Here is a 27,837-nt window from a genome sequence, read left to right as displayed (position 1 = left end):
AAAACAAACTCTTCGTATCCTTTTGTATGTTAATTTCAACTTCCTTTCATAATTCATCATTTCTTTCATACTGACTTTATTCGTTTCGTTCCGTAAGTTTTTAAAAGTAATCCAGTCCTCAGTTTTCCCACTAATTTTTGTTTCCTTGTACGCCGCATCTTTTGCTTTTATTTTAGCCTTAACCTCTCTCTGTAACCACATTTGTGAGATTTTTCCATTCGTGACTTTCTTCTTTTCTTGGAATATATTTTCCTGCACTTTCCTTATTTCTTGTAGGAATTTCATCCAATTCTGCTCTACCGTCCCTCCATCTAGCTCATTTTTCCAATCTACTTGGGCCAGTTCTTCCCTCACACCACTGTAATTTCGTTTTTTTTTCCACTGAACTATCGATAAACCTGATACCAGCTCCTTCTTCTTTTCAAATTTGAACTCAATCATATTATGATCACTACTTCCAAGGGGTTCCTTTACCTCCAGCTCCCTAATCGTCTCAGATTCATTACACAGCACCCGATCTGAAATAGACAATCCCCTGGTTGGTTTATGGACAAGCTGCTCCAAAAAAAAGATCCCGTAGGCATTCAACAAACTCCCTCTCCAGAGATCCAGTACCTTCCTGACTTTCACAATTCCCTTTCATATTAAAATCCCCCATAATTATCTTGACATTTTCCTTCTGACACGCTTTATCTATTTCCAGCTGTAACCTGTAGTCCACGTCCCGGCTGCTGTTTGGAGGCCTGTATATAACTGCTATTAGGGTATTTTTTTCTCTTGCCATTTCTTAACTCGACCCATAATGATTCTACCTCTTCTGATCATATGTCCCTTCTTTCTAGTGAATTGATAACGTTGCTCACCATCAGGGCCACGCCACCCGCTTTACCCACCTTTCTCTCTTTCGTATACACTGTGTATCCTTGGACATTCAGCTCCCAATCACATCCATCATTTAGCCATGACTTGGTGATGACCACAATGGCATATCCTTTAACCTGTAGCTGTACAACAAGGTCATCCTCTTTATTTCTAATGCTGCGTGCATTTAAGTACAGTACATTTAAATCAGTATCTGTTACCAATTTTACTATATTTCTATCGCACAGCAAGTTATCCTATCTATTCACCTGCCTGTCCTTCTTGCCATCTTTGCTGCACAGTATCTTTGACTTATTTCTATTTTCCTCTTCCTCGACCCTAACACCCTGGTTTCCTTCCCCCTGCCAATTTAGTTTGAACCCTCCCACACAACTATATAAAACAATCCTGGCAGGATATTAGCACCCATTGAGTTCAGGTGTAACCCGTCGTTTTCGAATAAGTCATACCTCCCCAAAATAGATCCCAGAGATCCAAGAATTTGAAGCACTGCCCCCTGAAGCAGTTACTTAGGCAGACATTTATCTTCTTAATTCTGCTAGTCTTACCTTTATTAGCGCGTGGCCCAGGCAGTAATCCTGAGATTATTACTCTGGAGCTCCGGCTTTTCAATTTGCTTCCTAGCTCCCTGTGATCTTCCTTCAGGACCTCCTCTCTTATTCTGTCTATGTCATTGTTACCAACATGTACCAAAACTTCCGGCTGCTCGCCCTCTCTCCTCAGAATACTCTGGACCCGATCTGAGACATCCCGTACCCCGGCACCAGGGGGTCAACACACCATCCGGGTATCCTTGTCCAGCTCGCGGAATCTCTTGTCTGTTCCCCTCACTGGAATCCCCCATAACTATTGCATTTTTCTTTGCTCTCTTGATCACGGCACTGAGTAGACGCCCAGAGTGGCGTTCGCTGTGGTCTTCCTCTGTCAGGTCAATCTCTCCAACAGTATCTAAAACGATATATCGATTTCTGAAGGGGACTGTCACAGGGGCGCTGTCCACTATCTCTCTATAGGTATTATCCATCACCTCCTCACTTTCCCTAATTAGCTGAAGGTTATCAAGTTTCAATTCCAGATGCCTAACACGGTCCTGAAGAAGCCTCATTTCAAATCACCTAGTGCAGATGTAACCCTTCGGGAGACTGGGAGTCTCCCAGGGTCCACACATCTGGCACTACAAGCACAACACTAATCTAGATGCACACCTCTACTGCTACTGTTATTACTAAATAAATAAACCTGTAACTTACCCCTTTACTGAGAGACTCAATGGTCGCAGTAAGGCTCTTCCCGTTTCGGCCTAAGCCCTATCACCATACACCCTCTCACTCCGCTACCCGCTGGATAATGCGGTGCTCTTTTAAAGTCTTCCGCGATCTGAGGTCACGCACCTGCGCAGATCCGGTCTTACCTCACTTGGAGCAAGCCGGTCCTCAGTCTCTGCTCGCCGAATTCTCTAGAGCCAAAGCCTTCCTACTCTGTCTCCCACTACTCCGTCGCCCGCTCTGTCAATCTGCTCGCTTTTTAAACTCTGCCGCTGTCTCACGGGCCGACTTTCACGCGCTTGCGCAGTCGTGCCCCGTTCAAGCTGCCGAAGAAATGACCCTGCAGGATTCTGTCCAAAAATGCATGACTTTAACTAAAAAAACACCAAATAGAGATACCTGCATCTCACCTGACAGAGAACTAACAGCATTCCACCACCTCTTGTACCAAATAATGTGGGCACTGAGTGTATATTCATGGTCTGCATCAAGTTCGGGAAAAAAAAACGTGGGTTCATGGATGTTCTTCCACACATCACTGTTGTAACGTGGTTAGTTGAGTTACTGTTACTGTCACCTTCCTGTCACCTAGAACCTGTCTGGCCATTCTCCTCTGTCCTCTCTCGTTAAGAAAACATTTTCGCCCACATAACCCATTCAGTGGTTATGTTTATTCGTACGTTGCAGGCACCATCTCTATACTTTATAAAAACTGTTGGCGTGAAAATATCAGGAGATCAGCAGTATTCTGAGATACTCAAAGCTTACTGCCTGGCAGCAAGAATCATTCCACAGTCAAGTCACTTACACAAAATCTCTTCCCTATTCTGATATTTGGTACAAACAACAACTGAACCGCTTGACCATGTCTGTATGCATTTATGCATTGATATACTCTTACATGATTGGCTGGTTACATATTTTCATTAAATAATAGGTGCATAGGCGTACTTAATAAAGTTGCCACTGTTTGTATATATCACATACACTTCGTTACTATATTTTTACTTGGGTCTAACTTAAATGAATCAATGTCTTTTGCCGAAGCATTTTGATACATAAGCCCCATATTCTACCCATTGTATGTTGTCCATCATGAGTAGCTAAGCAAGTGGAGAATAATTTTAATTTCATTACTTAATTTTAATGATCCTGGGATTTCAGAGGCTTCCCCCCCCCCCCGGGTTGAAATGGCTAGCACGAGGGTTATAGTTTTAAGGTGCTTGAAAGTAGGTGCGAGGAGGATGTCCGACGTATGTTTTTCACAGAGAGACTGGTGGGTAGGTGCAATGCACTGCCAGCGAAGTTAGTAAATGCAGATGCAATATGTCCTTTAAGAGTCTCTCAGATAAGTACATGGACCATCGAAAAAATGGAGCGCTATGCGGTAAGGAAATTCCAGGCAGTATCTAGAGTAGTTTGGATGGTCGACAACATATTGTAGGCCGAAGGACTTGTAATATGCTTTAGATTTTCTAGGTTTCTATGATTGAAGGCAGTTAATGTTGTTGAAACTGGTGGTGCGAATCCTGAGGGACTTGTACCATCTACCTTATGGCAGCTAAGAAAAAAGAGCACGTCCCGGTTGGTGTCGAAATTTCATAATGGTTAGTACATTCCTCCGGCACCCTTTCATGCTGATGCACAAACTACCCTATCCAGCGCGAACAAACATTCCATGTTTCAAAGTCACTTCGACCACGTTATTCACCAATCTGATGTTTGGTCTGACTGAAAAAGACAACTGAACCTCTTGACAATATCTGCATGCCTTTATGCATTATGTTGCTGCCACAATATTGGCTGATTCGATATTTGCATTCGCGTGCAGGTGGATATCTGCACAGAGTACAGTGATCACTGAGTGTATTGTCAACGACAGAGAGATACAACCATCGATAAGGAAAAAGAGGAAGTTTTAACCCTGAAAATATATACAGATTTATTGTCTGGTTTATTAAAATATTCAATGACGATCATCAATATTCCCCAATTCTAATCATCGATGTATACTTTCAATGAAGGAGAGCAAATTACTAAAACGGAAACAACCTCACAATCCAACTCATTAATATGCACATTATTGATCATCTTGACTGCATTTTCTCTGTAACTTTTACACTTCATTGTTAAAGTTTTACATTGTTTACTTTGTTGTAACTTGCAGTATCTGCTCAACAGTATGCAGAACATGCTTTAACAGCATATTGCCAATAGCGACGATAATACTCTGATACCAAATAGACCACACAATAAAAATGCTACATACGCTCTTATGAGGACACTTTTCCCATTAAATGTTTCTTTGTATTTCTCTCCGGCTTTAATAATATGATGTAACATTTAGGTGCAAAGATACAGAAAAGTAAGCCAAAGCTGGAAAACAAAATGGCAAATACTTCCACAGCTACAGTGAATTTCCCGGGAGAACTGACATAAGCTGGAATGAAAGATATCCAAACAGCGCAGAAAATTATCATGCTAAATGTGATGTACTTCGCTTCATTGAAATTATCCGGCAAATTTCGTGCGAAAAAAGCAACTGCAAAACAAACCAATGACAGGCACCCAATGTAACCCAGGACCCAGTAAAATGCTACTTCGGACCCCACGTTACACTCCAGGAGGATCACTTCGTTCGAATAGGCCATGTTTTTGATAGGGAGCGGTGGGGATTTGATGAGCCAGACGGTGCATATTAAACACTGCAGCAGTGTAAGAATAAACACAGTCAGGCGTTGCTGTAGAGGACCAAACCACCTGGCCACATTATTGCTGGGTACTTTCGCCTGAAATGCCATCACCACAACTATAGTCTTGCCCAAAACACAGGAGACGCAAAGGACGAAAGTAACGCCAAACATGGTGTGGCGTAACACACAGGACCACGGCGACGGCTCGCCAATGAATGTGACTGAACAGAGGAAGCAAAGACTCAGTGCGAGGAGAAGAAGGAAACTGAGCTCCGAATTATTGGCCTTCACGATCGGAGTGTCTTTGTGAAGCAAGAAAATGCCACCTATCGTGGCAGTGATGCAAGCTCCGAACAGCGCCAGCGTGGTCAGGACAATCCCCAGCATCTCGTCAAATGATAGAAAGTCAAGTTGCTTCTGTATGCATTGGTCTTGCCGGTCGTTTGACCAGGAATCGCTGGGACACCTCATGCACTCGATTGAATCTTGAAGGAGGAAATGGAAAGTTGATTTAGTAAGCGGACTAGAAACGGATGCGAGCACTTAGGCAATGAAATTATTATTTGTCCATACCTGTTGTGTTACTGATAGCTCCTTGGGGGCATGGAATACAATCAAAGCAACAAATAGGCTGTCCCTGGCGAGCTGCTTTCCTTGTTCCAGGGGAACAGCTGTTTGAACAGACTGCCTGGGGAGCCTCCGGACAAAGAAGGAACACGTGTTAGGTTATTTTTTAAAGACATATCGGAGGTGGGGTATAGAGGCGTAGAGAAAGCACAAACCAGAGGATTAAGGTGAGGAGGTAGATATATAAAATGATTTCTTCAAAAATAGTATAGTGGGTATATAGAACCATAGAAAATAGGTGCAGGAGTAGGCCATTCGGCCCTTCGAGCCTGCACCGCCATTTATTATGATCATGGCTGATCATCCAACTCAGAACCCTGCACCAGCCTTCCCTCCATACCCCCTGATCCCCCTAGCCACAAGGGCCATATCTAACTCCCTCTTAAATATAGCCAATGAACTGGCCTCAACTGTTTCCTGTGGCAGAGAATTCCACAGATTCACCACTCTCTGTGTGAAGAAGTTTTTCCTAATCTCGGTCCTAAAAGGCTTCCCCTTTATCCTCAAACTGTGACCCCTTGTTCTGGACTTCCCCAACATCGGGAACAATCTTCCTGCATCTAGCCTGTCCAATCCCTTTAGGATTTTATACGTTTCAATCAGATCCCCCCTCAATCATCTAAATTCCAACGAGTACAAGCCCAGTTCATCCAGTCTTTCTTCATATGAAAGTCGTCCCATCCCAGGAATCAATCTGGTGAACCTTCTTTGTACTCCCTCTATGGCAAGGATGTCTTTCCTCAGATTAGGGGACCAAAACTGCACACAATACTCCAGGTGAGGTCTCACCAAGGCCTTGTACAACTGCAGTAGTACCTCCCTGCTCCTGTACTCGAATCCTCTCGCTATAAATGCCAGCATACCATTCGCCTTTTTCACCGCCTGCTGTACCTGCATGCCCACTTACAATGACTGGTGTATAATGACACCCAGGTCTCGTTGCGCCTCCCCTTTTCCTAATCGGCCACCATTCAGATAATAATCTGTTTTCCTATTTTTGCCACCAAAGTGGATAACTTCACATTTATCCACATTAAATTGCATCTGCCATGAGTTTGCCCAGTCACCCAACCTATCCAAGTCACTCTGCATCCTCTTAGCATCCTCCTCACAGCTAACACTGCCACCCAGCTTCATTTCATCTGCAACCTTGGAGATGCTGCATTTAATTCCCTCATCCAAGTCATTAATATATATTGTAAACAACTGGGGTCCCAGCACTGAGCCTTGCGGTACCCCACTAGTCACTGCCTGCCATTCTGAAAAGGTCCCGTTTATTCCCACTCTTTGCTTCCTTCTGCCAACCAACTCTCTATCCACATCAATACCTTACCCCCAATACCGTGTGCTTTAAGTTGGCACACTAATCTCCTGTGTGGGACCATGTCAAAAGCCTTTTGAAAATCCAAATATACCACATCCACTGGTTCTCCCCTATCCACTCTACTAGTTACATCCTCAAAAAATTCTATGAGATTCGTCAGACATGATTTTCCTTTAACAAATCCATGCTGACTTTGTCCGATGATTTCACCGCTTTCCAAATGTGCTGTTATCACATCCTTGATAACTGACTCCAGCAGTTTCCCCACCACCGACGTTAGGCTAACCAGTCTATAATTCCCCGGTTTCTCTCTCCCTCCTTTTTTAAAAAGCTTCTGGAGGAAGTGGCTGAGGCAGGTGGATGAACGTCATTAATAAGGTCATTGGACAAGTATATTACAAAGAATGGATTAGAGGTGAGTGGGTCAAATGAGGGAAATAGGGCGATCATTGATCTACGCTAGCACTGGCACGTTCGTCCTGAATACCTTTTTTCTGTGCCGTGTGACTCGAAGTCACTGGATTTTTCTACCTTAGTTGTTCTTACATGCACGATGGTATCGAGAGAAATCACTAACGCACACGTCGTGAATTTCCCGCCAGCAATTCAGGGAAAGTACGATCGCATATCAGTATCATTGAGATTAGTGAATGGCATTGAAAAGACAATTCTAACACGTTCTAAAAGTAGAGCTGAATAGAGATAGATAGATCGATGGATGGAGATTGAATTTGTGGCTGTGTGTGTGTGTGTGTGTGTGTGTGTGTGTGAGAGAGAGAGAAAGAGAGAGAGAGAGAGAGAGAGAGAGAGAGAGAGAGAGAGAGAGAGAAGGAGACAGAGGGTGAGAGACAGAAAGAGAAAGGGACAGACAGACCGACAGAGAGTAAGCTAGTTCTGTCACTAATAAGAATAAAATTGTGTAGTCCGGATGTTTGATTAGTATATTATTATGGGAGCTCGATTTCTGTAGGTATATCAATCACACCGCCAATTTAATGACAATTAAACATAAAAGGTATGTATTACACAACAGCCACAATTCATACATTACCTTTCTGCGACCATCAGACCAAACTATAGATCCCTCATTTATTATAACTTGTTCAGCTGACGGCGCGGATCCGTCATAATGTCCAACTATCAGAATAGAGGCATTCCCCTCGCTATTCACCTGCCAGTTCACAATATCGTACTTAGCCATCGTATCCCCGTTTTCGTCGAAATTTATCCTTTCTCCGACCTTAGTTGTGAAATTTAGCGATCGCATGTAATGCAAAACCTAACAGCAGAAGACACAGACGATGGAACATGGTATCGGTCACACAACATCCACGTGAACAAACAATTTTAATTAAAATTCCAATTACTTGAACAGTTCTACGTACCTGCCACGGCTGAAAATGTGAAATATTTGCGCAAGACTGCTTGACAAATGGACCTTCACCACTTTTACAGGAAAACATATTGTGAAGTGCATGGGCTATGGCATAAGTAGCCTCATAAACTTTGTTGGTCACCCTCAGCTGAGATGTGTCCGTGTAGGTGTTAGAGACAGACTTTAGGTTCTCCATTCCTGTACATTGACGAGGTTGAGCCGTGGCAGACGTGCTTCCTGTGCTCTTATCTATTCTTTTCAGGCTACAGCCAAAGGTCTTTTCCCAAAATTCTTCCACTAAACGATTACCGGGATAGGCAGATGGATGAAGACGAGTTAAGAATTCTTTGAACCCTGGAATATTGACGTTACGAATGGCAACACCGATGGCCCCCGTAACGAAGTTTTTGTTCTCCTCTGGAGACAGAAGCGAAGTGGCGATCCACGCCTCACTCCCGACCCACTGGATGCCAGAAATGTTCTGTTGAGCAATTTCTCTCAGTAAAATGGCCATATCGCCTTGAGCAAGAAAAGCAACCACGACTTTCGTGGACGCTGTCTGAATAGTGCGGATAACACGAAGTAACCTTTCTCTCGAATACGTCCTGTGGAAAGACTCGGAGAAGGCAATGCAAACCCCAAGCTTCTGAACCGTCTCCGTGAAGGCCTGCATCCCAAAGTTTCCATAATCGTTGTCGCTTCTCACTGTTCCAATCCAAGTCCATCCAAACCGCTTGACAATTTGCGCCAATGCTTTGGTCTGGAAGTAATCGCTTGGGATCGTTCGAAAGAAGGAGGGGAATTCTCGCCGGTTGCTGAGACAGGCACACGTGGAGAAATAACTAACCTGGTCAGAAAGCACAATGGAAACAGAAGAACAGCGGAATTACTTCGATCGCGGGGGTGGTGGGATGACGGGGTGAAGACAGCGTATCATCACTGGCGTATTCGTCTCTACTAGATTCATAGACTTGTACAGCACTGATACAGATATTTCGTCCCTACTTCTCCATGACAAGCAACATATCCATTAAGCTAGAGCCATATGGGCTGTATTTCGCCCATATCCACTCAAACCTTCTCCGTCCAACAGTCTTCCAAACGTTATCATTAATCCCGGCTCAACAATGTCTCCCCTCTGCTCCTTCCATCTGTCCGCTGCCCTCTGTGTGTAAAATGTGGCTGTCTGGTTCCTGTTAAATAATTCCTTTCTCCACTTGATCTAACGTCCTGAATGTCTTAATTTCCTCCAACCTGGGACAAAAAGATGCTTTGAATTCGCCCCATGAATAATATCACGATTTTATACCAAAAATGGAAGAATAGTCTAAGATCAGGTAAACAGTATGGCAATCCGTGGTGATATTTCGACTACATGACTAATCACTTTTATATCAGAACAGCCAGCGTTTCCTATTTTTAATTTCGGGTTTTTGGTATCACCAGCATTGAGGTTTCTGACAATTTTCTATTCCAAAATGACGCATCCTTATTACTTCACCGTTGTCCAGCATTCTCATAGTTTATTCGCATGAATCAGTTCGCGGTATATAGAATACGATATGCTTATAACTAGTGTTCTCCAGTAGGACCACAAACCCAATGAACCAGAGAGCATTGTTGGCTGGAGTAAGGGTTTTTCTGCTTTGGCTCTTGGTAGGGTCACCGATGCCAAACAGATCAAAGGGGGACAGGCGAAACTTAGGCCATAAGACCATAACATCAGAAGATATAGGAACAGAATTAGAACATTTAGCCCATCGAGTCTGCACCATCATCCAATCATAGCCGATCCGGGATCCTACTTAACCCCATACACTCGCCGTCTTGCAATATCTTTCCATGCTTTGACCAATCAGGAAACGATCAAATTCTGTCTTAAAGATACCCATGGATTTAGCCGCCACCACAGTCTGTGACAGGGCACTTACAGATTCATTACTTTCAGGCAAAATAAATTACTACTGCCTTCAATTTTGAGTATGTGCCCTCTAGTTCTGGCTACATCCACCATAGGAACCATCCTCTAAACATCCACCTTATTTAGTCCTTACAGCATCCCGTAGATCTAAATGAGATTCCCAGCCTTATTCTCCATTCCAGTGAGTTCAGGCCCAATGCTGCCAAACACTCTTCATATGATAACCTCTTCATTCCTGGGATTATATTCGTGAACTTCCTCCGGACTCGCTACAAAGACAACACATCCTTTCTGAGATATATGGCCCATGACTTTGACAATACCCCAAGAGCAGCCTGATCAGTGTCTTAAAAGCCTCAGAATTATCTCATAACTTTTATGTTCTATTCCCCTTGAAATAAATTACAACGTTGAATTTGTCTTCTTACCACTGACCCAACCTGTAAATTGACCTTCTGGGAGTCTTACACGAAAACTCCGAAGTCCCTCCGCACCTCTGATGTTTGAACATTCCCCTCATTTAGGTACTAATCCACTTTGCTCTTATTTCGACCAAACTGAGTTTAATACTTGAATACTTCATACTTTATTGTCGCCAATCAATTGATACTAGAAGGCACAATCATCACAGCGATATTTACTAATAAATAGAAGAATGGAAAGTGTGGTAGTTCAAATAAACCGAGAGGCAGGTCCGGATATTTAGAGGGTACGGCCCAGATCCGGGTCAGGATCCGTTCAGCAGTCCTATCACAAGTTGGAAAGAAGCTGTTCCCAAATCTGGCCGTATGAGTCTTTATCGTATTTTTCAAAACACTGCATTCTATATGCTACATTTTTACCAGTCTTCCAATTTGTATAAGTGCTGCTTAATACTACTGAGTATTTGTCTCAGTACTGCTGAATCGGTTTGCTTCATACTTCATGCCCCTCCACCTACTTTCGTATCAACCAAAAGCTCTGCCAGAAAGACATCAAATCCATCTAATTCATTGATAAATAACGTGAAAAACAGCGATCCCAATACAGACACCTGAGGAACACCGCTCGTATCCAGCAAGCAACCAGAAAATGCCCCGTTTATCCCACTCGCTTCTTCTGGCCTGTCTAGCTATTCCGTTATCCATGCCACTGTCGTTCGGGAGAGCGAAGGGAAGTGGAGAGCACACCTGTGGCTGCCCCCCTCAGCAACAAGTATCCCGTTTTGAATGCTGTTGAGGGGGATGACCACCAGACAGGGGACGGCCACGGTGACCGGGTCTCAGGCACTGAGCCTGGAGCTGTTGTGCAGGAGGGAAGAAGGGAGAAGAAGAATACGGTAGTCATAGGGGATGCCGTGGTCAGGGGAACAGGCAGGAGATTCTGTGAGCCTGATAGGGATACCCTAATGGTGTGTTGCCTCCCAGGTGCCAGGGTACGGAATGTCTCGGATCGGGACCAGAATATTCTGAAGGGAGTGGGCGAGCAGCCAGCTGTCTTGGTACATGTGGGTACCAATGACATAGGTAGGAAGAGAGAGAAGGTCCTGAAGAGAGATCTCCGGAAGTTAGGAAGGAAGTTGTGAAGCAGGACCACCAGGGTAGTAATCGCTACCTGTGCCACGTGCTAGCGAGGGCTGGAATACTAGGATTAGGCAGATGAATGCGTGACTGAGAGACTGGTGCAGGCGACAGGGCTTCAGATTCGTGGATCATTGAGATCTTTTCTGGGGTAAGTATGACCTGTTCAAAAAGGACGGGTTACACCTGAACCTGAAGGGGACCAATATCCTGGCGGGAAGGTTTAATAGACTTGTTAGGGAGGGTTTAAACTAATTTGCAGGGGGATGTGAACCGGAATGATAGAGCAATAGAGGGGGAAAACAGAAATAAATCTAAGATAATGAGCAGTAAAGATGTCAGAAAGGACAGGCAGATGATGGGGCAAATTTGCAGCCATTGGGATGAGTTGTAGTGCAATAAATTTGCAGTGCAATCAAAGCAAAAATTACGAAACACTGGGCTTAAGGTATTATACATCAATGCACGCAGCCTAAGGAATACGTTGGATGATCTTGTCGTACAGCTACAGATTGGCGGGTATGATATTGTGGACATCACTGAGATGTGGCCAAAGGATGCATGTCTCTGGGAGCTGAACATCCAAGGATACACGGTGTATCGGAAGGATAGGAAGGTAGGCAGAGGGGGTGGCGTGGCTTTATTGGTAAGAAATGATATTAGATCATTAGAAAGAGGTGACATAGGATCGGAAGGACCCTGATGGCAGTTTTATACAGGCCTCCAAACAGTCGCAGTGATGTGGACCACAAATTACAACAGAAAATAGAAAGGGCTTGTCAGAAGGGCAGTGTTATGATAATTGCGAGGGACAATGCAAGTGGATTTTAACATGCGAGTGGATTGGGAAATTTAGGTCGGCATTGTATATCGAGAGAGAGAATTTGTAGAATGTCTATGAGATGGCTTTTTCAGAACAGCTTATTGTTGAGCACACTACGGGATCGGCTATACTGGATTTAGTATTGTGTAATGAACCAGAGGTGATTAGAGAGATTGAGGTAAAGGAACCCTTAGGAGGCAGTCATCATAACACGACTAAGTTCACTGTGAAATTTGAGAAAGAGAAGTCGAAATCCGATGTGTCGGTATTTCAGTGGATTCCAGTGCCATGAGAGAGGAACTGGCCAAAGTTGACTGGAAAGGGCCGCTAGCGGGAAAGACGGCACAGCAGCAGTGGCTGGAGTTTATGCGAGAAGTGAGGAAGGTGCAAGACAGATATATTCCAAAACAGAAGAAATTTTCGGATAGAAAAAGGATGTAACCATGGCTGACAAGAGAAGTCAAAGCCAAAGTTAATTCAAAGGAGAGGGCATACAAGGAAGCAAAAATTAGTGGGAAGACAGAGGATTGGGAAGTTTTTAAAAGCTTACAAAAGGAAACCAAGAAGGTCATTAAGAGGGAAAAAGATGAACTATGAAAGGAAGCTAGCAAATAATATCAAAGAGGATACTAAAAGCTTTTTCAAGTATATAAAGAGGAAAAGTAAGGTGAGAGTAGATATAGGACAGATAGAAAATGATGCTGGAGAAATTGTAATGGTAAATAAGGAGATGGCGGAGGAAGTGAACGACTATTTTGCTACAGTCTTCACTGAGGAAGACATCAGCACTATACCAGACACTCAAGGGTGTCAGGGAAGAGAAGTGTGCGCAGTCACAATTACGACAGAGACTGTACTCAGGAAGTTGAATAGTCTAGGGGTAGATACATCTCCCGGACCAGATGGAATGCACCGTCGTGTTCAGAAGGAAGTAGCTGTGGAGATTGCGGAGGCATTAGCAATGATCTTTCAAAATTCAATAGATTCTGGCATGGTTCTGGAGGACTTGAAGATTGCAAATGCCACTCCGCTACTTAAGAAGGGGGCAAGGAAGCATAAAGGAAATTATAGATCTGTTAGTTTGACATCGGTGGTGGGGAAGTTGTCGGAGTCGATTGTCAAGGATGAGGTTACGGAGTACCTGGAGACATATGACAAGATAGGCCGAACTCAGCATGGTTTCCTTAAACGAAAATGCTGCCTGACCAATATGTTGGAATTTTTTGTGGAAAGTACAAGTAGACTAGACAAGGGAGATGCAGTGAATGTTGTGTATTTGGATTTTTCAGAAGGCCTTTGACAAGGTGCCGCACATGAGGCTACTAAACAAGATAAGAGCCCATGGAATTACGGGAAAGTTACATACGTGGATAGGGCCTTGGCTGTTTGGCAGGAAACAGAGAGTGGGAATAAAAGGATCCTATCCTGGTTGGCTGCCGATTCCCAGTGGTGTTCCACAAGAGTTCATGTTGGGGCCGCTTCTTTTTACGTTGTACATCAACGATTTGGATAATGGAAAAGATGGTTTGGCGGCTAAGTTTGCTGATGATACAAAGATATGTAGAGGGGCCGGTAGTGCTGAGGAAACAGAGAGTCTGCAGAGAGACTTGGATAGATTGAGAGAGTGGGCATAGTAGTGGCAAATGAAATGCAGTGTTGGAAAGTGTATGGTTATGCACTTTGGCAGAAGAAATAAACGAGCAGATTATTATTTAAATGGGGAGATAATTCAAAGTTTTGTGATGCAACGGGACTTGGGTTCCTCGTGCAGGATACCCTTAAGTCTAACCTCCAGGTTGAGTCAGTGGTGAAGGAGACGACTGCAATGCTGGCATTCAATTCTTGAGGAATAGAGTATAGGATCAGCGATGTGATGTTGAGGCTCCATAAGGCACTGGTTAGTCCTTACTTGGAGTTCTGTGGGCAGTTTTGGTCTCCTTATTTAAGAAGGGATGTACTGACATCGGAGAGGGTTCAGAGAAGATTCACTAGAATGATTCCGGGAATGAGAAGGTTAACATATGAGGAACGTTTGTCCGCTCTTGGACTGTACTCCCTGGAGCTTATAAGAATGAGGGGGGACCTCATAGAAACATTTCGAATGTTGAAAGGCATGGACAGAGTGGATGTGGCAAAGTTATTTCCCATGGTGGGGAGTCTAGTACGAGAGGGCATGACTTAAGGATTGAAGGGCGCCCATTCAGAACAGAGATGTGAAGAATTTTTTTTAGCCAGAGGATGCTGAATCTGTGGCATTTGTTGCCACGGGCGGCAGTGGAGGTCAGGTCATTGGGTGTATTTAAGGCAGAGGTTGATAGGTATCTGAGTAGCCAGGGCATCAAAGGTTATGGTGAGAAAGCGGGGGAGTGGGACTAAATGAGAAAATGGATCAGTTCATGATAAAATGGCGGAGCAGACTCGACGGACCGAATGGCCAACTTCTGCTCCTTTGTCTTATGGTCCCATTGTTTTTAACGTCATTGGATTTTATCCTGCAAAGCAACCTCATGTGTGGAAGCTTATGGACTGCCATCTGAAAGTCCTAGTAAATGCCATGTGCCGACACTCCTTTGTCCACTCTACTTTTTGCTACCTTGAAGAACTCTAACAACTTTGCCAGGAACGTTTTCTCTTAACAAAACCCATGCTGACTTTTACTTACTTTATCATTAGTCTTCAAGTACCCGGAAAACCCCGAAAACTCGTCCTTAATAATATTCTCCAACACTTTCCCAACTACTGAGGTTAGACTAACTCACCTAAACTTTCCTTTCTTTTGCCTTCCGTCCCTCTTAAAGAGTGAAGAGTCGTTTATAAATTTTCCCGTTCTCTGGGTCCATGAAGGAGCAAGTGGATCTTGAACAATCGTGACCAATGCGCCCGCTATGTCTTCTGCAACCTCTTTCAGGACTCTTGGATCTAGTCCATCTGGTCCAATTGACTTATCCGAACTTAAAACCTAGGGCATTTTCCTTTGAAATTGCAAAGGCTCTCACTCCTATTCCGTGACACTCAGAAACTTTTGGCACACAGCTAGTGAAGACTGATGCAAAGTACCCAAAATGTTGATCTGCCATTTCTTCCTCCGCCATTACTACCTCACCAGCGCTATTTTACAGTGTCCTACATCAACTCTCACCTCCTCTTTACTCTCTATATTACTGAAAATAGTTTTTGGTATCCTGCTTTCTATTATTGAGTAGTTGTCTTCATATTTCGTATTTTCCATTCCTATTGCTTTCAAATCGCTTTTTGTTAAATTTTAAAAGCTACCCAATTATCCAATTTCTCGTCACTTTTGTTACATTCCACGGCTTTTCCTTCGCAGATATGCAGTCCTGAGCTTCCTATGTCAACCACGGTTGCCTCGCGCCGCTATTAGATAACTTTTCCTTCTGTGGGACATATCTATCGTGCGCCTTCTGACCTATTCCCAGACACTTCAGCCTACTCTGTTCTACCGTATTGGGGCTAGTATCGTCCTCCAATCCACCTGGACAAGCTCCTCTCTCATGCCTTTTCAACTTCCTTCATTCCATTGGGATACTGATACATGCGATTGAGGCTTCTCCCTCGCAAATTGCAGTATGAATTCAACTGCAGTATGATCACTGCGTCCTCAGCTTCCTCATATGATCTGGGTTATTACACAGCACTAAATCTAAGATAACCTTTCCCCAAGTAGGCTCAAGCACAATGCCATCTCAAAAGCATTCAATAAATTGCCTCTCTTGCAATTCGACACCGACCTGATTTTCCCAGTCCCTTTACACATTGAAGACCCCATGAAAATTGTGTTATTAGATTTATTAAATGCCTTTTCCTACTCCCTTTGCAATCTCGACCTTACATCCTGGCTACTATTTGGAGGCCTATAAATGATTCATTTATATTTAACCTTGCAGTTTCTTAACTCTATCCACAAGGACACAATATTCTCTGATGCCATGTCACTTCTTTCTGAATATGTAATTCTATCTCTTGCCAACAGTGCCACACCGCCGCCACTGCCTTCCTGTCAGTCGTTTAATGCAAAGTGTACCCTCTCATGTTAAGCTCCCAACAAAGGCCATATTTCTGCCACGACTCAGTGATCCCCACAACGTCATGCCAACCAACCAGTAATTACTGCATGATTTCATCCATGTTATTCCGAATGGCACGCACATTTAAATACAGGACCTTTTTTCTCTGTGGTATAATTTAAATCTTTGCTCTGCATGTGTACACAATCAGCGGCTTTTCCTTCGCTACGTTCACGTTATGTAAATCATCCACGTGTAAACCTCTTGGCTTATCCTGAACTCTGTCATACTTGTTCCAATTCCCTGCCATATTCGCTTAAAAACACATCCAATAGCTCCAGTAAACCTGCCGCAAGTATATTAGCACCGCTCGGATTCAAGTGTAAAGCAGATCACACCTGCCCCAGAAGTGGTCCTAAGTATCTATTAATCTGAATCTCTGTCCCGCTATGCAGTTGTTGAGCAACATATGTGGCTGTCACCTCGTTCTCCTCCTAGTACGAGTAGCCTACTGGTCCATTCAGTTCGTGAGTTCAGGCAGGGTAATAATCCTGATTGCTCAAATGCACATCTCACGAAAACAGTAACGAAGAATCCTTCTACATCTCAGTACTACAGTTCTTTAGACTTCTTCGTAGACGTGGATGGCAGATAGTAATGAAAACTAAGATGAAGTTACTGGAATGATGAAAGAAGCCCTGAACAGCGCCAATAAATTTCATGGGCCCGAAACGATATCTTTAAATCATCTTTATGAACAGGTTAGGTACTGGGTGGATAGCTAATGTTGTGCTCCTGTTTAAGTAAGATGCTAAAATTAAAGCATGAAATTATAGGCTGGTGAACTTGACATAGGTCGTGGGAACGTTGTTGGAAGGTATGCTGGGACCTGCTATCTGACTATGTGGATAGTTAGCATAAGATCTTGCATTGGTGGGCACGTGTAACCAATATTACAGAATTATTAAAGACTCTACCAGGAAAAATGATGAAGTCAAAACAGCGGGTGTTGTCTACATGGGTTTTTGCAAGATAGAGGAAGGTAGGAAATGATTGACTTTCTGACTTGCGGCTAGATGCGGTCTTGTATGTCATCTATAGAATTTATTCGCAAGAAGTTAGAAGACTGATAGGAGCTTTCAATTAGCCGATATATTGTAAGTGCAGGCGGGCTGATTCCACTGAGGTTTAGTAGAGATGCAGCTGGAGGTCATTGGTTAAGTTTGAAACATGAAAAGTTTAGGGGAACATAAGGCGAAATTCATTTAGAGGGTTGTGAGAGTGTGAAAAGAGTTGCCAGGGCTTTTGGTGCATGCGGTGCATGTAACGTTTAAGAAATTTTTTTACAGGTACATTGATGTTTGGGATCTTGTGGGCAATGGTTCTGGTGCAACTCGATGGGAGAAGGCATTTTAAATGTTTCGTCACCGACTAGAAGAGTCAAGGGACCTGTTTCTGCGCAGTACTTTTCTATTACTCTTGACTTTATGAAACCAAGACCAAATTTTGTCAGGAAAAAATGCAGCTGGGAGACCTCCATTGCTGCCTTAAACGGCACTGGTGTAACTGGCACAAGGTAAGTAAAATAAATTGTGCATAATTTGAGTTCATGTTATGTTTTATGTGTTAATACTACGTCCCTAATGTTGTGTGCCTGTGATAATACTGCAAGCAAGTTTTTCTTACAACTATGCATACCCGCTGTCGAAGTCATAGAGCACAACAGCACAGAAAAGAGCCCTTCCGGGCACATAGATAGTACCGAATTGTTCGTCAGCTTAGTCCAATCGACTCACACTTCAGTCCGATAATGTTTCTGTCCGTCGCCAAACTAAATACAAACGTAAGAAAAAGCACATCTCTTTCAGCTTCATGTTTAGATGGCCACGCTGATCTTCAGTTGGAACAACTGTGTGCTTCCTATTCTTTTATTCTTGACATACCTTCATCTAGTCTGACGGAGTAACGTCGTATGTTCTTTTAGCCATTAAGATTTCCCTCCTAAGTGTTCCCTTGCATTTCTTATTCTCTTCAAGCGCCCCATTTATTCCACGCTACACATACCAGCTAAATCCCTCATTCTTCTTTACCAATCTATTTATGTACCTCTAAAATAAGGTTCCCAAAACTGTAGCCTTGTCATGTACTCTCACAAGAGTATATAAACTCGGCACTGTCAATACTTCATTTTGACGGCCTTCCTCTTGTGAGAAAACAGCCTATTGCAATTCACACTTTCCGATGTTCAAATTTAGTCTTCATCCAGTTTGGAGTCACAACCCGAGAACTAATCTCCGTATTTCCTTAATTATAATTAAACTATTTTTGCGAATTATACTAACTAAATTTGAACTAATAACATTGTGATTATCAGTTGGAACCTGACACACACCTCTGTCACTTGACCTGACTCGTTTCCTAACAGTATCTCATCTCTCTAATTTGGACCACTTTATATTAAATATGCAATCTTTCCTGAACATGTTTGACGGCAGTATCTTATCTAGTCATTCTACAGTTGAAGTTTCTGGGCAGAATCTTTCATCTGTACAGGCAGTACACTGTCTCTTCTCAAAAACTCATTTTGACCCAACCACAGAAGACGTACGGTTTCAATAAGAAACGTCAACAGTCCATTGCCCTCCACGGGCGTGCCTGACCCGCTGAGTTCCTCTATCATCCCGTTGGTTGAAACGATTGTGCAAACCACAGGTGGTGTGTGTGTGTGTGTGTGTGTGTGTGTGTGTGTGTGTGTGTGTGTGTGTGGTGTGTGTGTGTGTGTGTGTGTGTGTGTGTGTGTGTGTTTGCATCATCTTTCTTCTCTCTGGTAGGTTTACCCTGGTTACCCTGCTTTTCCCTCCATCATAAATATGATGTACGTGAATTCGTCACTGTAACGTACTCCCCAAAATAGATACCGGGCAGAGGATGAAACGGGAGAATATGGGAACTGAAAGTACGAATAGATTGCGAAATACGTGTAACTCAGGCGAGACTAGAGGTGGGAGGGAATGATGATGAGTTTCGCCGGGTATTCTCGACGAAGTAGCTCATTTCTGTGCAGGTTAAAGTTAGGAAAATAGTGAGTATTAAAAAAAAATACGTTGGCCTGCTGAATCACTCGACAGCAATAAACCAATATCTTGCAATGAAAATTGTGTAAAAATTAGAATAATTCAATCCAAAAGAAACAAGAGCACTGCGCGTCTTACCAGGGTCTCCCTTTTACTTCCGTGGATCAACTACGACAATTGAATAGAACGGAACTTAAAACTAAGACGCAGACATTAAAAGGGAGATCTTACCATGGGGACATTGAAAGGACCTATCGACGCAGCCAGCGCCAGCGACTGCGAAGATCCCGATTCTGCCACGATGGCGGGGACGAGTGAGCGCGGGAGACAAGAGTTCTCTTGGGATGTTGGCTCCTGACCGTTGATCATTTCGAAAGTAGCTTTTACTGACAAGCGGGCCAGGTTGCATGAATCATAAATCCTGTAGCCCAGTGTAATATTTGTAGAAGAAGAACGGGACTCCTGTTTATCTCTTCAATCGCAAATATCATCGCCTGTATGAATTGGAACATTTGGAATTCCAATCTGCAAGAAGAAGATTATTTGCAAATTAGTAAATCGGTAACTTGTTTTATTATTATCACACAGTGTCATGGTCGGGTCCGTGAAGTCCGCATTCCGGTTCACGGTCCGGTCCGGGGACTCAGGACGCCCGGTCTTCCAGATGTCCCTCGTTTGATTGAGTTAAGCATAGGCACCTGATTACCATCTTGGAGCTTTGAATATAAGTAGCCTTGGACTTGAGTGTGGGCTGCTGGTAAATCTTGTCAGTCCCCCCTTGGAGCAACCTGCTGATGGAAGGCTAGTGAAACCGTTTGCGATCTCTAGGCCTGGTTGGAGAACCACCGCTTCATGAAGCCCTGTTGCCACTCGTTGGAGTAGTCTTTGCAGTATGGATTTGGCAATTTCCCGGGTCAGCTGAGTGGCCGTCAGCCACTCTGAGCTAGGTAGGGATCCGGCAGTTTCCGTAGCCTGCGGAGGTTGCTGGCTATAACTGCGACTCGGAGCTACCCCGAGGCAGAGATGGAACTGTCTGTCGTTCTTTGGTCTTTGTCTCTTCTTGTCCTCGCCTCCGTGGGGGAAGTCAGGCCGTTTTGCCTTTGCACTGCGGGGGGATCTGTCTTGTCTTGTCTTGTCTTTTCCTCTGCTGGGTAAGTCCGGCCGTTCTGCCGTTACCCAACAGGTGGACCATGTCTCCTGTTAATAAACTCAGTGACAGCCCAGATAATTCTGGACATATACTGCAGACAAGAAAGAGAATCCGGGTTATGATGGCAGGTGGAAATTTCCTCATTAGAACACAGAAAGACAGAAAATCAAATCTGTTTTAAGTTAGAGAAAATAAAAGACCCATAACTCGGACCATTAAGCCGACCTTTCACATTTCACAGCGCTCGGTCTGATTTCAAATGAAAGTTCCGATTTCTCTATACGGGAATGCAGACCAAAAATTCCGCCGATATCTATGTCTCCTTCTTTCGATAAGCTAAACAAATCAAACATTTCTCTACGTTTACATATCAGACTACTAGTTGACACTGCAGCAGGTAGCAATAACCCCCAAAGCACTACACAGCACATATTCGCTTTCGCTCCGACTCCTGCTGACAAAGCAGCACGCAGTTTTATATTGGAGCTCATGCTTGGTCGATCAATGCTGTTTCCCATGATTAAAGAAATGATGTTCAGGAGGGAATAAATTGATGGTTTAATCTAATTTGAGACAAAGACACAGAAACTCTGTCACGCTATACGGTCGCAAATAATGAAACATGAATCTAGCCGTGTCGATATTTTTGTTTTGGAATAAGTGCAATAGCCAGTTACGTACAGCTAATAACTGCCGTTCATTAATATCATAATAACTCCATTGCTTAGTTAACTTCTTCGCCTGCCCAGCGGATGGTATAATTTTATACAGAGAAACAATGATCCGCGTTAAAGAGGGCGATCGATTGTTGAATCGGTTAAACCGTCAGAATACCTTTGGGAAGAGTAACCTCTGTTCCACAGAGATGCACTGAATGGCACGTCTGTGGAGAAAATTTGTAGGGAATTCACTTTAATTATATATTTCCTGCTGTATTACATAGGGAACGATGGACAATATACGCATGCTTCCCACAGAGCTGTAATGCACCATGCAGTACCGAAACATAAGATTGAACGTCTATAACCGTTTATTGGATCCACCTATCACATATGCCTCTATTCTGATTCAAATCAAATCAAATCAAATTCAAATTTAATTATCATTCATTCATACAGGAATACCGAATGAGACAGCTTTCCTCTGGGAACAAGTTGCAAAGCATTCACAGCACATTTAAAATAGGGGCATTAAGATCATGGGGAAAAGGCGGGTATATGGAGAAAGTGCATGGCTAGATCAGACATGATCTTATTGAATGGTTGAGCAGGACAGTCGGGGCAGATGGCTTACCCCTTCTCCTAATTCTTATGTACTCCACTTATCTAGTCCACGATCATGAGAGGCATGTGCCGCAAGTTGATTGTACAGATCATCGGCAATGCATACCCACTGCACTCAAAACTTTCTTTCCACAAATCGAACACCTGAGGACAGCAAAATCGCGAGAGAATAATCAGCAACAGAACTTGGTCACCACAGTACATTGTTCCGGCGTCTCTCTCCAACGCTGAACCAGAAAGTAAGCCTGTGGCTTGTGGCTTAGTCCTTGCTACAACCGAAGCCGCCAGCACCCACGCTAACAGACCATGGAAACAGACCTGCGACATATTAAATTATCAATGTTTACAGGGATTTGCGATCACAAAAGAAATGTCCAGGATAATCACGCACGGTTGCACTGCCTGCCATCTTCGTGCACCAACTCCAATGCCTTCATGCCTTCCTATGGTAGGCAGCAACATGGCTTGGACAGAGGCAATTTCCTCCGTACCCAGTGCGGCTCCGTTGTCTCACCGGCAGGCTCCAGTCTCACCGCGCAGGCCAACTCAGCCGACAACATGGACATCCCAGCCAGTTCCTCCAATCAAACAGAAGCTTAGTTAAGTTGTAGATTCACAGCACCTGAAACACTTGGAAAACAGCTCTGTCTTGTGCTCGTAAACAAACACATCTAACAAAGAAAAAGGAAACCTTGATGGGTCCCGATGGGTCACTGAACCTGAACGTGTCGCCATCTTACTGGAAGTGCGTTGGCAGAGCCGGTTGGCGTATCACAGGACCCGAATTGAGTTCAGAGGAATCAAAAGCATCGGAGCTGGTGCATGAGCGCGGCGCGCAGTGTAACTATGGGTGATTTTCTTTGATTTTTTAGTTTGAAAACTTACCGGATTCTTCCTTTCCCCCATCTATCTATTACTACTTCCTCTCATCTGGATCCGCCAACCACCTCCCGACGCCGATTCGCACTCATTCCTATGACGTCTGTCAATTAGGTCTATTTCACCTGGACCGTGCTATCAACCTCCTGGGCTTTGTCACTATCCACAGTCTTCCAACTTACCCCACTCATCTGCAGATAGCCCTCTCTTTTCACTAGGGTCCAACTATCACCTCCCAGTGTCTGTCAATATTTCCACTATCGCCTTCCCCATATGACGATCACGCCTAGTCTCTTCGATCCTCCTATCACCCCCAGCCTCTGTAAGTATTCCCACGCTACTTTCCCAATCGCCTGTGACGCCCCTTGCCAATATCCACCTATCACCTCCTAGCCTCTGTCACTATTCACACTGCCTTCTGCCTGACACTCCCTCCTCACCGGAATTCTCCCATCACTTGCCAATTATTACTCCACTCATTCCCCATATCTCTTCATGTTTGCCAATGTACTCTATCTTTAAATTTCAATGAATGTCTCAAAATGAAACGTGGACTGATCACTTCGCCATGCAGATGCTGCTTGATTTTCTAAGTTCCTCCTGCGTTTTGATTGTTGCTTTAATGTCCACAAACTGTCTATGCATAAATGCCTAAGAGAAGAATTAATGGACGAAGCACAACATCTGCGTCAGCCCCGAGAAAACTGGGCCTGATCGCATTTTGTCTTTAAAGGTCAGCAGTGGTCTATGCTACAAACAGATGGAGCTTTACATTGAATTGAGAAAAGACAGAGCAGCCCGATTTCACACAGGAATCACAGCTCACTGGTTGCTTTTGGGAGAAATATGAACTGTCGGATTTAACCATATAATAAGTACAGCAGGGAAACAGGCTATCTCGGCCTTTCTATTTTGTGCCGAACTCCTACTCTCACCTAGTCCCACCGACCTGCACTCAGCCCATAACCCTCCACTCCTTTCCTGTTCATATATCTATCCAATTGAACTTTAAATGACAACATCGAACCTGCCTTAACCAGTTCTGCTGGAAGCTAGTTCCACACAGCTACCACTCTCTGAATAAAGAAGCTCCCCCTCATGTTATTCTAAACTTTTGCCCTTTAACTCTCAACTCATGTCCTCTTGTTTGAATCTCCCCCACTCTCAATGGAAAAAGCCTATCCACGTCAACTCCATCTATCTCCCTCATAATTTTAATTACCTCTATCAAGTTCCCCCTCAACCTTCTACCCTCCAAGGAATAAAGACCGAACGTGTTCAACCTTTCTCTGTAACTTAAGAGATGAAACCCAGGCAACATTCTAGTAAATCTCTTCTGTACTCTCTCAATTTTATTGGCATCTTTCCTATAATTCGGTGACCAGAACTGTACATAATACTCCAAATTTGGCCTTACCAATGCCTTATACAAATTCAACATTACATCCCAACTCTTATACTTAATGCTTTGAATTATAAAGGCCAGCATACCAAAAGCTTTCTTCAGCACCCTATAGACATGAGATTCCACCTTCAGGGAACTATGCACCATTATTCCTAGATCCCTCTGTTCTACTGCATTTTTCAAGGCCCTAAATGCTTCAATGTTCTAAGACGTGGCTTGGACAAGGAGAGGTTCTTGGGTGTGACGAGAGACTCCAGGACGGGACGATGAATTTCCCAGCACAGGACGAGGAAATCCAGCACTGGGCTGTGCGTAGAACTCTTAATTCGACTGGGCTCGGCTGTTGACTCTTGGAGTCTACGAGGTACTCCTGGACGGGACATGCCTCCAGGACCCGGCTTGGCTCAGCTCTTAAGCACTGAGCTGGGCTCTTGGGTACTTTGATTGGGCTTGGCTGGCTTTTGGGTACTTGGACTGGGCATGGTTGGCTCTTGGGTACTTGGCGGGCTCAGAGCCCGGACTCCTTCTTGGGGCTCGGAGCCACCAGAAACCTTCTAGGACACAGGGCCAGGATGCTTTCCAGGACGCAGGGCCGGGCTCCTTTCTTGAAAGCAGTGCCGGTATGCTTTTCAGGACGCAGGGCCGGACCCTTTTTATAACGCAGGGCCGGGGTGGCTGCCAAGGTAACTTGCCGTGGTAACCGCCGAGGGAACTGGCCGTGATAACCGCCGAGGGAACCTGCTCTGGTAACCGCTGAGGGAACCTGCCCTGGTAACCGCTGAGGGAACCTGCCCTGGTAACCGCTGAGGGAACCTGCCGTGGTAACCGCTGAGGGAACCTGCCGTGATAACTGCCGAGGTAACTTGCCGTGGCAACTGTCAGGGATACAGAACAAGGGAAGGGAAGGGAACAGTCCAGCAGCCAGAGGCTGAATCCTGAAGCTATTTATGAAGTCAGCCCAAACGAGAATCAGCTGCCTCAACAGAAACGAAGGAAGACCGGAAAACTTGGAATAGGGAAAATTGGACCGGACCGTGAACCGGAAAGCGGATTTCACGGACCGGACCATGACACTATATGGATGGCACACAAATCAAATATTTTCACTGTGCCAGGGATCATGTGACAAGAATAAACCAATTTAACTCTGTGAAATAGTATAAATACCACTTCCAATTAATTGTATTCCAGCTTCTATGTTCTACGATACAGAAAGCAATTTATTCCTCGGTAACTTACAGCCTGCGATCTTCGAGTTACGCTGAGCTATACGATATTGTTTTGCATGCCAAATGGGCAATGTTACATCAGTCATAGGGACTTCACTATGCGGTTTGGAAAATCAGATTAGTGCTGGATTCAAAGAGCGAGAGTTTCTAGACTGCCTCCGAGGTGGCATTCTGAGTAGTTCGCGTCACAGACCACTACTGAAACAGGTATTCTGGATTAGATGTTGTTCAATGAATTGCCATTGATCGAAAGCTTAAGAGGAAAGAATACTTAGGAAAAGTGATCACAATTTGAAAAAGTGAAGCTGAAGTCAGATCTGACATTATAACAATGAGGAAATGGAATTACAGCGGCATGAGAAATGAGGTGGCCGAAATTGATAGGAAAAGAACACTGAGAGCGATGAAAGCAGAGCAACAATGAACGAAATTTCTGAGAGAAATTTGAAAAGCACAGGTCTACATGCGAAAGAGGAAGAACTAGTCTAAAAGGCAGAATGTCACAACCGTAGCTGACAAGAGAAGTGAAAGCCAGCATAAAAGAAAAAGTAATGGCATATAATAGAGCAAAAATCTGGTGTGATGCTAAAGCAAATAAAAATGTCATAAAGAAGGAAAGGATGGAATACGAAGATAAGCTATCCAATAATAATATAGACTCTACCGAAAATATGTTCAAACGCATTTAGTGTTAACGAGAGGCGAGAGCAGACATTGGATCACTGGAAAATCATACTAGAGACGGAGTAATGGGGGCCAAATAAATGGCCGATGAACATATTAAATATTTCCAGAGATTCAAAGATTCATAGAAACATTGAAACATAGAAAATATACGGAACAGTGTTGGTCCTTCGGCCCACAATCTTGTACCAGCCATGCGACATACTCCAGTATCTGCCTAGAATTACCGTACCCTATAGCCCTCTACTGTTCTAAGATCCATGTACGTAAATAAGAGCCTCTTAAGACATCGTGTTGTATCCGCCACTACAACCTTCACTGGCAGTGCATTCCACGCATCCACCATTTTCTGTGTGAAACAACTTACCTCAAACATCAACCTTATATCTACTTCCAAGCTCATTACAACTGTGCTCCCTCGTGTTGGGCATTTCAGCCCAGTGAAAAGCCTATTGTTATCCACACGATCGATGCCTTTCATTGTCTTATACATCTCTATCAGGTTACCTCATATCCTCCGTCGCTCCAAGGAGAAAAGGCCAATATCACTCAACTTACTCTCACAGCTACAGAAAGGGTGGATAATGTCGCAGGATCCTCTTTTGAGTCAGCATGGGTGGAAGTCAGGAACAAGAAGGGAGCATTTACTCTATTGGGATTATTCTATATGCCGCCTGGTAGTAACCGAGAATCCGAGAAGCAGATTGGGAGGAGGATTTGGAAAGGCGCAAAAATAATCGGGTTGTTATCATGGGTAACTTAAACTTCCCTGATATTGATTGGCACCTGATTAGTTCCAACTGTTTAGAAGGGGCAGAGTATGTTGACAGGTCAACTAGGGGGAATGCCATACCAGATCTAGTACTAGGTAACGAACCGGGTCGGGTCACAGATCTTTCAGTAGGTCAGCATCTTGGGGACAGTGACCACCGCTCCATGGTCTTTAGCATTATCATGGAAAAGGATAGAATCAGAGAACTGTGAACAACGTTATGAAACACTTCTTCTGGCCTAGTTTCAGGACAGATGGGGCGACATTTTGCCTGACTTTTCACACTTCCCAGGTTGTGACTAAACCTAATCAAGTCACCCAAAAACGAGGAAATCTGCAGATGCTTGAATTTCAAACAACACACATAAAAGTTGCTGGTGAACATAGAAACATAGAAACATAGAAAATCGGTGCAGGAGTAGGCCATTCGGCCCTTCGAGCCTGCACCGCCATTTATTATGATCATGGCTGATCATCCAACTCAGAACCCCGCCCCAGCCTTCCCTCCATACCCCCGATCCCCCTAGCCACAAGGGCCATATCTAACTCCCTCTTAAATACAGCCAATGAACTGGCCTCAACTGTTTCCTGTGGCAGACAATTCCACAGATTCACCACTCTCTGTGTGAAGAAGTTTTTCCTAATCTCGATCCTAAAAAGCTTCCCCTTTATCCTCAAACTGTGACCCCTTGTTCTGGACTTCCCCAACATCGGGAACAATCTTCCTGCATCTAGCCTGTCCAATCCCTTTAGGATTTTATACGTTTCAATCAGATCCCCCCTCAATCTTCTAAATTCCAACGAGTACAAGCCCAGTTCATCCAGTCTTTCTTCATATGAAAGTCCCGCCATCCAAGGAATCAATCT

General features: G+C 44.0%; 1 protein-coding gene across 1 annotated transcript; it reads right to left on the bottom strand.

Moving 5' to 3' along the window:
• Positions 1-4,420: 4,420 nt before the first annotated feature.
• LOC134344715 (extracellular calcium-sensing receptor-like) lies at positions 4,421-21,047 on the bottom strand. The gene is given in 7 exon segments (XM_063044800.1): positions 4,421-5,325; positions 5,414-5,537; positions 7,843-8,070; positions 8,177-9,013; positions 19,800-20,012; positions 20,015-20,093; positions 20,944-21,047. Coding segments are annotated over 6 exon segments (2,373 nt in total). The 5' UTR covers positions 20,081-20,093; positions 20,944-21,047.
• Between the last annotated feature and the right edge of the window lie 6,790 nt (positions 21,048-27,837).

This window comes from Mobula hypostoma, chromosome 4 (genome assembly GCF_963921235.1).
Source record: "Mobula hypostoma chromosome 4, sMobHyp1.1, whole genome shotgun sequence".
Classification (NCBI taxonomy): domain Eukaryota; kingdom Metazoa; phylum Chordata; class Chondrichthyes; order Myliobatiformes; family Myliobatidae; genus Mobula; species Mobula hypostoma.
This window is presented reverse-complemented; position numbering and strand designations above follow the sequence as displayed.